Genomic DNA, 16035 nt, shown 5'->3' on the forward strand with positions numbered 1-16035 from the left:
ATGTCACATTATATATGGAAGATATTAGTGATGTACTTACAAATTTTGTGGAATTTGTGGTGGAAAAGCTAGCTGGCTGGTTCTGGTTATTGCAGACTTGCAATTAGTTGTACCCTAACCCTACCAAAACTCATATATATATATATATGTGTGTGTGTGTGTGATATCTGTCTTACCATATTGTAAAGTCCAACAGAGTGGTGAGAGAGAGCCGTGAGTAAAAACTGTCGTGTTCTGTTTTCCATGAGCATATAAACATCACAAGCTCTGTAAAAAGTAATGCCTACGGAGATAAAAGACAAGGTTTCATAATGTACAAGTTCACATGACATGAATATTGGGCTATACAGAGTGAAAAAAAGGAGTTCACATGAAGCCCGACAATTAATGGGTCCACTTAAACAAATTATAATTAATGCTCTCTCTCCCCCTCTCTCTCTCTCTCTCTCTCGGGGTCAAGGTCAAGCTGTCGAAGCAACTTCTGTGTTTTCATACGTATATACAAGTTCTTTTTTGAAGCAGCATATGGAAGAATGGAATACAAGGTTCTACGTACTTGAGTTTGACAGGAGGAGGAACATCGTCACGAGCCCTAAATTAAACACAATAATTTTTACTTTAATATGAATCCTTTTTTCTTAGTAGGGCAGGCAGCATCTCACAGCTCAAGAATTCAAACTACAAAATAAGGAAGTTGTTATTCATACTCCAAAAATATTCATCATAGATGCACTCGATGGTTTACTGTCTCATTGAGTATATAAAAGTGCAAATTAAAATTTTGCGTTTCTTGGTTATTTTATAAATTTAATATACATTGTTAAATATTTTTTTTTTTACACATTTAGATTTCTTGAGCTAATGATTGTCCGACATGATATCAAAGTATTCTTAGTAACTCGGTCATGAACTCAATTCCCGTTTTTGTGTTTTTTTTTTCGGTTTGACTCTACATGTACATGATGAGTTTGCATAGATTTTAGGAGTGAAAGTTTGATGGTCATCATTGCCCTTTACAATCCTAGGCCTATGGTAGCTTTTATAGAGTGAAAACAATTAGTCACAATCTAATGATATGTTATTAAACTCTCAATATGAATCGTGAATTATAACTTTCCTGGTGTAGTCAAAATTAAAAGTTTGAAAAGACAATTCAAAAAGTATGGGAAAAGACAAAATTACCCAAAAAATAATTAAAAGTGAAGACTAATAGCAGAGACAGTAGAGCATGGTGAGTCAGCAGAGAAAAGAAGCATGGTATTTTGCTTGCTCACCTCAGGCTCACATCCTTCTTAATTGACAGAGACACCAATGAATTCAAAGTACTGCCATCCATGTTTGTGCCATTGTTTTTACCTATAGCCAATCAAGAAGCCAAAGCTGGAGCCAAGCCGGCACATTTCAACTATTTCTTTTGATAAAAACGAAAAAAACACTCCCAGGTTCCCATCCCCTGCCTTAAAGTGGTCTCACTAAAGCACCCATAGTCCATTTCAAAAACAATGGCATCGCTTTCCTGATTCCCAATTATTATTTCCAGTTTCCACTAACTACAGTCGTTATCATCATGAAAAATAAATAAATACAGTTCCGAGTTCATAATGTTCAATTGTGGATCAAGTTAAACAGCTGTTGATGCAAAATTTATACGTTCCTCAAGTATATATTTTGCTGCTTTTGCAAGAGTAATCAAATAGTTCATTGATGCTTTAGCTTTTCATAATTTCCGTAGTAAACAAAATCATAGCAATTCTTATGACCATAAACAATTTAGTCTTGAGATGCAGATTGAAGTTCCTATTTGCCACTGCTAGTTTGCCAATTTCAAACATGGGCAGCCATACTGTGCTAACTTGTAATAAGTATTCGGCTTGGTTTCTCGGTTTTTCGGTTCCAATGCCCACCGCTAGCTAATACCTATACAATGAATGTCAGATAAATTTTATTTTTCAATGCTCACGAAAATATTGTTTTTCAATGGGATCCAAATGCTTATGGATGGATAGAACATTACATGTGTGGCCTACATTTCAAATGCAGGCAAACGAAATGAGACCATATAAAGTTCTTCAATAATTATGAATCATGGATGATGAAATTCACTGAGAACTTCATGCATTTTCTTTTGATGAATAAGATTTCCTTGTCTCCTTTAAACAATGAACTGGTTGAACAAAATGTGTTCATAGGGGCCATATATACAGTTGAAGGACCCATTGATTCAAATTTAGGTGGAGGGCCCCATAATTTTGATATGCTTTAGCTTCCAAAAGAACTGCAACACTCAAAACTATCACATTTACATGAAGCAGGCATATCATGATTCATGTATGACAGTGCAACTCTGTTTTCACCTGCGAAGTCCACCGAGATTAGAAACCTCTCGCTTTCAAAACCTAACTTCACTCTGTGTCTGAATCCAAAATAGAAAATAAGCAAAGATCAAAACTCACTCGGACACTCTCTCCTCGAACTTATAAAATCCCACATTTTTCCAGAGAGTCAAAACAAAAGCAAAGCAATTTCCACCTTTTCCTACCCATTTTCTACCGTTCTCCCTCAAACCAAAGACCACTGTTTATCTTCTCAGGCATTATGCAGAGTCTTTAGACCACCCATTTCACTTCAAAACCTCACAAAGCCAGCACAGCCCAGAAAGCAAGAGTTGAAAAAGATCCAAAATTTCCCACCAACCCCTCAAACCAAACATGCATTTCACTTTCTCCATTCTCCTCCTCCTTCTCTTCCCCTCTCTCTGTTTCTCCTCACTTACTGAGCTCCCTGCTCTTATGGCCATGAAGGCCTCTCTGGACCCACAAAACCAGTTCTTGACTTCATGGACGCCTCACTCTGAGCCATGTAGTGGAGCTTTTGAAGGCGTGGCTTGCAATGAGCAGGGCCTTGTGACCAATATCTCTCTTCAAGGGAAGGGTCTCTGGGGCCAAATACCCCCAGCTGTTGGTGGCCTGAAGAGCCTGACTGGTCTGTATCTTCACTTCAATGCTTTGAGTGGGAAAATACCAAAGGAGATTGCTCGTTTGAACCAGCTCAGTGACTTGTATCTCAATGTCAATAATCTTTCTGGAGGAATTCCTCGTGAGATTGGTAACATGCCTAATTTGCAAGGTGGGTTTAAAAAATAATAATTATTGTTGTTTAGAGTTCGCAATTTTGTGCTTATGTGAGATTGAATTTTCAGATTTTTTTTTTCTTTTATATGTCATAGAATTTCTTGTTATACCTTTTTTTTCTTTGTGAAAATAAAAAGTTCTTACTTTTTGGTTAATGAATATAGAGGCAGTGAAAAGCTTTCTGCTTTACATCTCACATGGAGAAAAGTGGGTGCATTGAAAACTTTTGCTCACAGAAGGATTACATATGGATTTCTGGGTTTTTTTAAAAACAATTCTGAAATTTAGAGGTTGAAATGGGTGCACTGAAACTTGAAAAGCCTTGTTGTATTATATCTTCCCTATTTATTTTTCTTAATTCATATTCTTGTTTTCTCTACTGGATTAGGTTTGAAGTGGTATTGTCATTTGCATTTACCAGCTTTCTTGAGATTAAAACTACAGTAACTATATCTTTTGAATCAATTACTACAGTAACTATATCTTTTACAAAATTATTTCATATGGAATGAACTTCAAAAGTCCTTAGCTCTAGATTTAATTTTTATGGTCTGTTCAAGAAATGAATTTAAAACAGTTTTGGTATTCTAGCTAAGAATGGAGGGAAGGAAGAAAGGAGTGGTAATCTAACAGTTTTGAATCTATTAGGTATTCAAAAATGGTTCTTATAGTTTGAATAGCATAAACTTTTCAGAGTTATGTGTAGAACCAGTGATTAAACATATTAGTTTAACCGAGTTTTCTTTGTTTGGAGTGTGCAGTTTTGCAGCTGTGCTACAACAAGTTGACTGGGGGCCTACCGACACAATTGGGAGATCTTAAAAGGCTCAGTGTTCTTGCAGTGCAATCCAATCAGTTAACCGGGGCAATTCCAGCAAGCCTGGGTGAGTTGGGGACGCTAACAAGGCTGGATTTGAGCTTTAATAGCTTTTTTGGTCCTATTCCTGCAAGATTGGCTCATGCTCCTATGCTTCAAGTCCTTGATGTTCGAAGCAATAGTCTCTCAGGAAATATCCCTCCAGGTAATATGGTGTGATGCTCTCAACCAGTTAACTTATGTTTTATTTTCTTTGTAAGAATTTTAAGTTCACCATTTGCATTTGTGGATGTAAATACAGATCTAAAGAGACTGAATGGAGGATTTCAATATGAAAACAACCCAAGCCTATGTGGGGTTGGGTTTTCTGGCTTAAAAGTTTGCACAGCTACTACTACTCGGAACCCAAACAAGCCACAACCATTTGAACCTGGTAACTTTTCTGCAAAAAATCTTCCAGACTCACCTACTGCAAGAGAAATCCCTGAGTCTGCAAATTTAGAGTCCAATTGCAGCCAAACCCACTGTTCAAGAGCATCAAAATCCCAACAAATTGGTATAGTTTTTGGGGTGATTGGAGTTATTGCTGCTTTAGCTGTATCTGGTCTCTTTACCTTCTCATGGTATCGTCGCCGAAAACAGAAAATTGGGAGTACTTTGGACACTTCGGATAGCAGGCTTAGTACTGACCAGGCAAAGGAAGTTTACAAGAAGAATGCATCTCCTCTCATCAATCTGGAGTATTCTAACGGGTGGGACCCGTTGGCTAAAGGTAGCGCTGGGTACTCTCAAGAAGTTCTTGAGAGTTTTATGTTCAATTTAGAAGAAGTGGAGCGTGCAACTCAGAGCTTCTCAGAAGGCAATCTGTTGAGGAAGAGTAATTTTTCTGCCATCTACAAGGGAATCATAAGGGATGGATCAGTTGTTGCTATAAACTGCATCAGCAAGACAAGCTGTAAGCCTGATGAAGCTGAATTTTTGAAGGGATTGAAGATATTGCCCTCATTAAAACATGAAAATCTTGTTAGGTTGAGAGGCTTTTGTTGTTCAAAAGGCAGGGGGGAGTGGTTTCTTATCTATGATTTTGTCCCCAATGAAAGTCTGTTACAGTATCTCGACATTAAGGTTGGCAGTGGGGAGATTCTTGAGTGGTCAACCAGGGTATCTATAATCACTGGCATTGCTAAAGGTCTGTGTATCTCTTGCTCAATAAAGTTACCATCATTGTTTCTGGTTTTTGCCTTTTTGTTCTTCTTACCATCAGTGTATCTCTTGCTCGATAAAGCAACAAGAACTCCATAGGAAAATTTGACATATTATTCCCTTCTATTACTTGGTACTAAAATTTGACATAATATAACTCCTTCTGATACTTGGTGTATACTGAATGTTTGACATATTTTGGCGGCAGGTATTGGATATTTGCATGGAAGTATGGGCAATAAACCTGCAATAGTTCACCAGACCATATCAGCTGAGAAGGTGCTTATTGACTCCCACTATAACCCCTTACTCTCAGATTCGGGCTTGCACAAACTCCTTGCAGATGATATTGTCTTCTCGATGCTCAAAGCCAGTGCTGCCATGGGATACCTGGCTCCTGAGTACACAATTACTGGTCGCTTCACTGCAAAGAGCGACATTTATGCATTTGGTATGATTGTTTTTCAAATCCTTTCTGGAAAACGTAAAATCACCCAGGTGAATCGCCAAGGGGCTGAGGCAGGCAGATTTGAAGATTTCATTGATGCAAACCTTGAGGGAAACTTTTCAGAATCAGAGGCAACCAAACTTGGAAGACTTGCTCTTCTTTGCACGCAGGAGTCTCCCAGTTACAGGCCGTCCATAGAAAATGTGGTGAAAGAGCTAAGTGGGTTTATCTGCACTTGATTTTCATATGGAGTTATTGCCACAATTTTCAAATCATTAGAGAGATTTAGATGAAGCAATTAACTGCTGACTGATGGCTGAAGCTGTGTTTTCTTCTAATTATCGTGTCCGGTTCTTGATCAGTGAAGTGTTCGTGAATGGTATGTACTGGTTTGCTGTAATTTATGGCAGAAGTGATTTTGGTGGGAGGAAGCACCCTTTGATTATTTGTCTTTGTTGAGGGAGGCAAGTTGGTTCAATTAGCAAGACATTATTTGTAGTTTTTATGTTCAACACGTAGAAGCTGTTGTGTTCCAACAATGTCATTAGGTTGCTAGTGCATGTAAAGTGTGAACTAAACTGTGAACTTTCCTTTAAACTCAGATGTAAAATTGTAGATGGAAGCAAACTCAGCTTCCTAGTATTGTACGTTACCTTTGATATTTATAAACTGCCATTGTTGGAATTCTAAACAAGTTGCAACCATCACTTGTGAAATGGAAAATGTTTGGATCAGAAATGGCTGGCTAGGAAATGGACAAAATGGTTCCAGTCTACAAAGCATGCCCAACTCTCAACTAATTTTTTTGATTGATTTCTTTCATTTGAACTTGGACACACATTGGTCCAATTTCATTGCTTTTGCTAAGGTTGCGTGTGAAGCCTTCTTGTCGTTTTTAACCTGCCTGGCTTTGTTCCTTTCCTTATCATTTTTCTTCCAAGAAGAAAAAGAGAGAATTAAGGGAACTTGTGAATGCTGTAGTACACAGTACAGAAAGAGTTCAATCCACCCAGGTCCTTCTACTGAGGAAAAGGCTTGATGCATAGGTTCAGCAATAAATTCTAACTGACATGACATACCATGAAGTTCCTCGAAAGGGACTTGATTACGAGAGTTAAAATCAACTAGCTCTTACTCAAGGGATATTTCTTGTTACAAATATAAAAAGAAGCTTCTATTGACGCTCCAAAAGAGTCATCATACATTCCAATTTAGTGTTATTATGACGGGGATTACATGATGACATTTTTAGAGTGCCAGTAGCAGTTCCCGAACTGAATCAGGAAATATTATTGAAAAAAAAAAGGGGGGAAAGGGTTGGGCTTAGATGTGGTACGTAAGTTGTACAAGTTGAAGTTGGCTTGGTAAAATTTAACGGGCCTAAAGAATAAATAAGACGTGCCTTGCTTAGCCCATGATCCATTCAGAGCCCAATCTGACTAACCACCCAAAAGCAGCTAGAATGAAAAACACTTTTTGTTCGTTGACATTGACATGGTCAATTAATCTGAATTACAAAGTTTCTTAAAAAGGGATTAGATGCCATTTCAGATTAGGGTCGTCAGGTGGTTTAGATATTTATGCAAAACAAATAGAAAAACAGGGATTTGATCCTTTTGGGGTTGTTGTCATCCTGTTGCTTTCAAACATGAGGTAGGTGAAGGCAACAGCTTCTCTTTTTCCAATTTACTAACTATTTCTAGTTTGTCTCTGTGATGACGAACAAACCAACATTTTTCCAAGACCTAATAATGTTTACAACAAATTACAGAAGAGCTTTGTGGTTTTATTATGTACGGAGAAAAACTTATATAAAATGGATTCGTGTTATCTATATATATGTTTCTCATCGTGTGGTGATGAGAGAGATAAAGTATATGAGTTATGAATCCGTGATAGCCAAGTTTTCTCGTGAAGAGGGTTAGGACTCATCGGCTCCCATGGTAGAACATATGTTAGATCTATATTTTGGCATTTAACACACGTTAGATTGATCAATTGTGCATTAGAAGGATTGTGGATTACATAGGAAAATATCTCATATCTTCTCAAAAGTTATTCTTTGTGTTGAGCTAACAAACAAATTACGTTTACTGGGACAAATAGACAACAAAACATTTGTAGAAGTCACTTTTATGCTTAATTCTAGTTGTTTATGGCACCTTGGCAGTCAGTGAAGTCACTCTTAATCCAACCTTCAATTACTTGACTACTTCAAAAACCCTTGGCATAAATATCTTCGCCCATGTTTAAAATAAATTGTATTTTTAAATTTTAGTTATATTATTTATATGGTTTTTTTTAATAGTCATTTAATTTTATAGGGTTTTCTTAGGCGTGCAGGTATTTAATTAATTTCTACTAATAATATAAGGTTGACTTCAGTTGAGTCTATATATATATATATATATGGGAATCATGATGGCCGTACACTTAGAATGGTGCATATATAATATACATAGATATATGCCTACTTGGCTTAAATCAAATAGTAATAACGATGCGATCTTGTCATTTTTGCATCACCAATTAACGTTTATTTGTACAACCTTGTTGTTGATTAGATATATAATATTTCTATGGCAAGTTGAGGGTATACTGACTCAGTACAATATATTGTCATTATCTGTCCCACCCCCTCGACATTAGTTATGCAAGTTGCCTTTGTTTTATATATATCTCCAAATTAATCTATAATAACTAAGACTTAGTCATGTGTACTCTAGTGTGTTGAAGAATATGAGTCTCACAACCGAAACTTAAGTAAATAAAATACAAATATAATGAATGGTTCTATTATTAAAAATACTAAGGTCTTTTGAAATAAAACCCAACACCTACTGGAATTTATAGGTGATTAAGTTGGGGACAATATTGGTGTTGTTAGTTGTAGGCCGCATGCCCGTCTTTTTGAAATTTAATATGGTATTAGAGCGGGTTGATTGATTGGACTTGAATTACTAGGTTTTCACCCATACCCCTTACCCAACATGTGATATTCACATGTTGGGCTTGAAACCCCACACCTATTGAGATTTGTAGGTGGTTAAGTTAGAGACAATATCGGTATTGTTAATAGTGGGCGGCATAATCGTCTCTCTGAAATTTAACATAGATATCATATATGCCAGTTATATAATTAAGGGATAGTAATATCACATCCTCATAGAAGTAAGCTATGTCTCTATTTTACAATACAGTTACTCATGATTTTTTTCATCAGATTTTGGGCCCGGGGCAACAAGATCAAGTTGGTAAGGATTAAAATAGCCATTCATTTTTCTATTAATTTCTATGATCATCGATCATAGAGGGGCCTCTTTACCATTCTGTTGTGCAAGTAGGCAAGTAGCATCCGTTAAAAAATCTCATTCCCAAGCAATGAAGTAAGCAGTATTCGTTAAGAAATATAATCAGAAAATACGGTAATTTTATTATTTGATGAGTGATGTTATTTATACCGTATATATTTGATATAATCCACATAGTGGGTAGGCCATCTGTTTAAGATGTGATCATCAAAATAATACAAATAACTTTATTATTACTTCATTAATACATGATTTTTTTATATATATGTCTCCTGGACACGCATGATGTGTTTGGAAGATTTTGCTTAGGTATTGTTGTCCTTGAAGGTACATTACTAAAGGTGATATTTTTCGAGAGTGCTACAAAGAATCATTGGGATTTATGATCATGTTGACTAGAAATACAAAAACCATCATTATCTCATCAGACATGAAAACATATACCCACAATCAGCTCACGCTACTGCCCTGCCCTCCCTAACTAGCTACCCAATCAGAAAGATGCCTTCACCAATTATGCTCAAAAATAGGGTGAAAACATTTTATATAGATGGATTCTGTAGAAATGGCGACACTACAGTCTCAGCTTGTTTATTCGTTTTACCATACCTACTAGCTAGAATTATATGTAAATAAATTCAATTCCACGACTAATTCCATCGATGACCTAAACAAATGTGTGCGTATGTATGTTTTCACCTTTATTGATTAAAATAATTTAACACATGTCAAAATCACATTAGTGATAAGGAGGAGCTCCTCCTCAATCTTACAGAACTAAGTTTTTTTCCTTGAAAACATCGATAGATATTATTACTTTAAGGAAAATGTTAGGCTTACCACATTGTGTACAATCTCTCTTATGGAGATTAGCCCCATTGTATTGGTGGGTTCCACCTCTATTAGAAAGGTGGTACGCAATATGATATTTGAAGAGCATGACTCGGCTTCTTAAAATTGAGAAGGAGCTCCTCCTTAAAACCAATGAGATTTTATCAAATTCTAGCAACATTGACAAAGTTCCAACAACAAAAATAATAATAATTTAACACATGTCAAAACCACATTGGTTGTAAGGAGAAACTGCTCCTCAATCTTAGAGCATCCACAATCATACTCTCTATTTTTTAGTTAAATTTTAGCTAAAAACATATAAAAGTTATTTTAGAGCTCTCTATAAAATTTAAACTTCAATCATGCTCTCTAGTATAGGGAGTCATAAATGCTATAACTCTTTTTAATTGGTCAATCTCTATAAAAAAATAGTTAGCATTAATTAAAGGTTTGAAATACTCGTTAAATAAAGCATTATTAAATTATAGGGAGCCACTAGGAGTTCTTTCTCTCTCCTCAGATTTAGGAGCTCCTAAAGGTCTCCTTATTTTAGGAGGTGAATAGAGAGCATGCACTGGCGGATCCACAGAGGCGCAAGGAGGTGCAACTGCACCTCCCCTCGCAAGAAACTTCCTTGAGGATGCCAAATTTTGCCCCTTTGCTAGTGCCCACCAATTGTTCGACTAAATGTCTCAAAGACATTGTATTGTTTGCTGCATTGTGAGACCCTGAATATTTACCTTATATTGTTGGGCTCGATCTCACGAGCATGTAGGAGAAAACGGCTCATCAATCGGAGCTCCACAACCAAAGTTATGAATTTTCGAAGTTTTTCTACAATATTTGAAGTTAAGTTGCAGAGGCACAGTTCAAGGAAGAAGAAGACTCCACGTTAGACGTCAGCGCTTTTGATTTTGATTCTTTTTTAAATTGTCCAATAGCAAGCCGACACATGTCCATTTCTAATTGGTCTAAATTAAAAAATTCATTAAAAACTCATATGTGTGCCAAAAATTTCACCAAAAATTACCCTCAACTTTTAATCATGTGTACTTTTATTTCATGACCTCCAATTTACGTATGCTTTTGGTTAGATTAATTGGTATTGACTTTTGTTAGATTAAATATGTAATTGACATGGATTTTGTTCATATTTGATATGAATTTTGGTAAACTAATTAATTGTGTCAATGACAAAGATTTTGTTCATATTAATTGATATCCATATAGACTATAATCAATTAGTTGTAGACGTAAAACTCTTATTTATTTTAATTATGAATGACATTAGTATTGGTTAAATTCTAAGGGCATTTGGTTGTATAATTTTTTTTTTGAATTTTTAGCCTTTTTTTTTTTTTTTTTTTAACATACTACATAGATGTTAAGACTTAAACCCAGGGCCTTGCTTAAGTCCTTTGTAAATTTTTAGCCTTTTAAATATTGCACCTCCCCTGAAAAATTCATGGATCCGCCACTGAGAGCATGATTGGAGTTGTATTTTTCCAAGTTCTCCCTAAAATTTGTCTAAAGAAGTGGTTTAGGGAGCCTATTGTGGATATTTTTAAAGAGCCAAACTTTTTCCATATAAAAATGTGATGCCAAACTTTTTCCATATAAAAATGTGATAAGTGTAGCATTACCCTTACTTTAATTAATATTCAACTGCGCTAATGTACCAAATCTAAGAAATTTTTTCTTAATTCTCAGTTGTTGCAATTTGGATCCTCATCAAAAAGTAAATTAATGAATGTTTATGCCGCCCAAAGCAATCTAGCCGTCGTTAACTTAACCTTATCCCCGATTTAGAACTAGTACTCCTTCTGGTTTAGGCATCTTAAATTATAATTAATTTAAAAGTCAAATTTATAATACCGTACGTACAATTGTCAACTCATGGTGATACATGGCACATAGAGGATAGGCAGGGAGAGGAGAAAAAGATAAGAGCCCTCAACTTGCAAACTGATGATCAATGAATTTCCAGATGACGATATATATATATATATGTATATATATATATATATATGTTATTTAATGCCAAAATCGCACACGTCCTAAAGCCTCCTAACTGCAAGTGTTCCCAAATGTCAACTCTAGCTTTGTTGTTTGTACCAAAAGATAGCTAGGCGACAATTCTTTCTCTTTCTCCCAAACCATATTTAAAACCAAATAAATATATCACACACCTTGCTCGTATACTCCATTTGAATTTAGTCCTTCTTCATCATCATCATCCTCTCTCCCTTTCTCTCCCTCGCTCTCTCTCAAACCATCCACACACACAGAGAAAAGAGAGGTTATGAAGCTCATTTGGTCGCCAGAAACTGCCTCAAAAGCTTACATAGACACTGTGAAATCAGTGAGTAATTGATCAGATTTCTTGGTTGTGATGTTATTAAGCTTATTTTACAATTAATTAATTTATTGTTTACTAATTTGCAGTGTGAGAAACTTAGAGAATCCGGGGTTCCCGAGCTTCTCTCTGCCATGGCGGCCGGCTGGGATGCCAAGCTGATTGTGGAATCCTGGTCCCACGGCACTCCAATAGCCACAAGTCTCGGCCTTGCCATGGCAGCACGCCACACGGGCGGACGACACGTTTGCATAGTCCCGGATGAAAGGTCGAGATTGGAGTACATAAAGGCAACGAGAAATGCCGGGGTACCGGTTATGCCCGAAGTGGTAGTTGGGGAGGAGGCCACGGTGGCGGTGTTGGCGGGTGTGGATTTTCTGGTGGTGGATTGCAAGCGGAAGGACTTCACTAGGGTTTTGAGGAGGGCTAAGGTGAGCCCTAGAGGGGCGGTTTTTGCATGCAAGAACGCAAGCCAAAGAAACTTATCTGGATTCAGATGGCACGGTGTGGTTGAGAGGGGGACACGTGTCGTGAGGTCAGTGTTTTTGCCTGTTGGAAAAGGGTTGGATATTGCTCATCTAGGGTATGGTGGTGGAAGCGCTAGTGTAGGATCATCGATCAAGAAGGGTCCCAGCCGTTGGATCAAGCATGTTGATCAAAAATCAGGGGAGGAGCACTTGTTTCGGGAGTGAGTTCTGAATTAAAGCGGCCAATATAGAAATGAATTGTTAAGTGCTTGACAAATAAATAATCTTCAAGCAGCTTAACAATTTACTTTTCTATTATTTTCAAGAGTCACTGTTATTGGGATTTAGGATATTCCAATGAAGATTTTGAAAGAGAGATCGCTATATGTATGTATAATATGTTGTACATACTTTTATAAGGCTACTTTTAATATCAAGGTCATATGTATATATGTACTGTATATGCCAGATATATTAACATATACAAGCCTTCTCAAACTCGAACTCGCTATTGAAATAATAAAAATGCCAACGGGTCTAGTGTAGCGGAAAGTGGTCTTAACTTGTAGAATAGTGGTCTCAAGTTCGAACATCCATAACATATTAGTAATATGTGAAAAATCCCTCTCTTTCTTTCTAACTTTAGCAATAAATAAATAAATCCAGGTATGATCTTCTAATTTTGTCTCATCCATCTCGCATGTTGCTCAAGTCATACAGTTCGTACCAATTTACAAGTTGGTGGAGATTTGACTGAGGTGCAACCTATGTGCACTATATATCCACACCTTTCAGCATGTTAATTGATAGAACTTCCTTCGTAACAGTTTTTTTTTTTCTCTCTGAACCAAAATTTTGTAACATCTTACTTTGAATTATTATGTGGTCAATACTATCGAGATATTGGGGTAAACTAAGGGATTGTTTGATAACAATTTCAATTTGTTTGATAATAATTCCAATTTCAATTTGTCAAATAACAATTTCAATCTCAATTTTCAGTTTTTATTTTCACTTTTTTAAAAAACTGAAAATTAAAAACTTATTTGATAACTAATCTAAAATTCTATTTTTAAAAAAAGAGAAATTTCATTTGAAAATCAAGAATTGATTTCATATTTTAGTTTTCATTTTTCATTTTTATTTTTTTCATGTGTCTCTCTTTTTTCAACCATCACTCTCTGCTCACTCAATACTCACTCTCTAATCTATTTGTCGCTCTCTTCGCTCTGCTCTCTCATCTTCGTTTCTCTGCCCTCTTGCTCCGTCTCCTCCCTCCTCTCTCAATCTCACTGCCTTAGTTCTCTATCTCACTCTAGTCCTCCCCTCTCTTAGATCTCACAGTCTCTAGCTATCCATCAAAGGTATGCACATTTCTAAATTTCGCTTTATTTGTTATTTTGTTTCTTTCATCTGCTTTAATTTGCTGGAAATTGATATTAATTTAGACTGCTTTTGGCTTTGGCCATTGTTGTGTTAAAGCATCTGTAATTTGAAAGAAAAAGGGACAAACCTCACTTATCTTTTTTCATTTGGGTTTGTTTTTTTTTTTTTTCAGCTTGAGTCATATGTGATTTGGTACATAACAAATCAAACCAATTCATTCATTGGAACTAATTATGCAACTCAAATCAAATTGAGACTATATGTAGTATATTATGAGAGCAATATATCTTAGAAGTTTTGTTTAGAATGGGGTGAGTAATAATATCTATCCATATTGAATTTTCTTATAAGTTTTGCTTGAGTAGAATGCATGCAATAGTAATCTATAGGCCTGAACAATCTCTTAGTGTTTAAGACGAACTCGTCTCTGTTCTATTCTTCTCCATCTTGGAGGAATGTAAAGACTAATTAGGAAGCAATCACAAGACCAACCAGTCAATATAATAAATCAATCAATATCTTCCAACAAGTAGAACATGACACGGAAAAAATTAATACAAAAACTAAGATGGGGTATAATGAGTGGGAGCTCTAGATTAGATGCAGACCAAGATGGCAGTCTGATATAAGGCTTGCCTGACTGTGTTTCTCCACATTGCTAAGGAGACAGTCAATTTGTCTAACCAGTGGCTTTTCCATTAGTTCCTTTGCTGGCGGCTCCGTCAGAAGAGCAAGCTTACCTAGAAGAGGCACAACCATATTTCCCCAGAATAATTGAATTGTTGTAATTGCACTCTGTCCACAAGACATTGTGGCTATGGAATTGTTGTCTTGCCTGAGCTAGAGGGATATGAATAAGGTTGTTTTTTTTAATGCTATAAGTATGTTATGCTATGCTTGTTGGACGTTCGTTTTTATGTTATGCTTTGTTCTAGATGTGAAAAAGGTCGAGGAACATTTCTGATGATGATGATGATGTTGTGGAAGTTGAGGATAAGGGGAAAAGATGGACTCTATCTATTGATATAATGGATGAGGAGATCACAAAGGGCAACTGAAACTTTCTCTTAGTTGATAAACCACATGATCAAAAGTTGATTAAATTATTTGAGGATACAACAATAATCAGAAGACATGCCCATCCCACAACCAAATCTCCCTCAGATTCAACATATAGAAGCAGATATAAAACTAGAAGGTGACGATACTAACGGGAAGGATGAAACTCAAAATGCATCCACATTCCAAGAAAACTAGTAAAAGGAGAAATCATATTAGTGATATATATATTGTCTTCTATGATTCAAGTGCTTATTTGAGATATCAAAGAACATGAATTAAATAGTTGAGAAAAGATTAGTTGGTTCTTCAAAATCGCATAGTAATAATGTGGTTGAATCAACTGTAAACGGATATTGCAAAAGAAGAATTGATTGCCCCAGCACATGCACAACCTTGGTTTAGGTAGAGCTAAAGCCCGACCCAAATTTTTGTAAAACTTCCCCAACCTTCTTTAAAATAAATAAATAAATATGATAGTCCAGCTTATATCCTATACACCCAATCTTCTTCTTGCACTACTTTTTCTTGTGATTTAATTATAAAACCATTTAAAATTTTTGATTTAGAGATTTAGAAATTATGAGGTTTTTTATTTTTGCTACTGATGTGTAATTTAGAAATTTATAGGTGTTACTTTTTTTTTATTTTTTTATTTTTTTTATTTAAGGAAGGTGCGTTATTAAGTTATCAGAAGCTATGTGCATGTTTTTATTATTATCAATAAAATTCACTCAAGATGTATGAGTAAATAATAAAAATGTTTAATATGTTATATACAAATTGAGAAATATCATAAAAATAAAGTAGACTCTGCCAAAATTTATGTAAAATTTTGGTCAAATGCAAAGTTTTGCAAACCATGAACGAAGAAAGGCATGACAGAAAAACATCTTCACCATATCCATGGGTTGCGGACAGACCATAGCCCCATGTTCAACAAATAGAGTTTACAATTAGGCCCATTCTTCAAATGAATTTTCAACAATTAGTTAGGCCCATTGTTATTAGGTAAATTTCGAC

General features: G+C 35.8%; 2 protein-coding genes across 2 annotated transcripts; both read left to right on the forward strand.

The window, feature by feature from the left end:
• Positions 1-2310: 2310 nt before the first annotated feature.
• Positions 2311-6290, forward strand: LOC103331774 (Leucine-rich repeat protein kinase family protein). The gene is made up of 4 exons (XM_008234423.2): positions 2311-3126; positions 3893-4153; positions 4250-5137; positions 5360-6290. Exons 1-4 carry the CDS (start codon positions 2709-2711, stop codon positions 5836-5838), a joined length of 2046 nt encoding a protein of 681 aa, XP_008232645.2. The 5' UTR covers positions 2311-2708; the 3' UTR covers positions 5839-6290.
• Positions 6291-11900: 5610 nt separating this feature from the next.
• Positions 11901-13028, forward strand: LOC103331775 (ankyrin repeat/KH domain protein (DUF1442)). Its single transcript, XM_008234426.3, has 2 exons — positions 11901-12106; positions 12190-13028. The coding sequence occupies exons 1-2, from the start codon at positions 12047-12049 to the stop codon at positions 12790-12792; spliced, it is 663 nt and encodes a 220-aa protein (XP_008232648.1). The 5' UTR covers positions 11901-12046; the 3' UTR covers positions 12793-13028.
• The last annotated feature ends 3007 nt before the right edge of the window (positions 13029-16035 follow it).

This window comes from Prunus mume, linkage group LG5 (genome assembly GCF_029339155.1).
Source record: "Prunus mume cultivar Tortuosa linkage group LG5, ASM2933915v1, whole genome shotgun sequence".
Lineage (NCBI taxonomy): Eukaryota > Viridiplantae > Streptophyta > Magnoliopsida > Rosales > Rosaceae > Prunus > Prunus mume.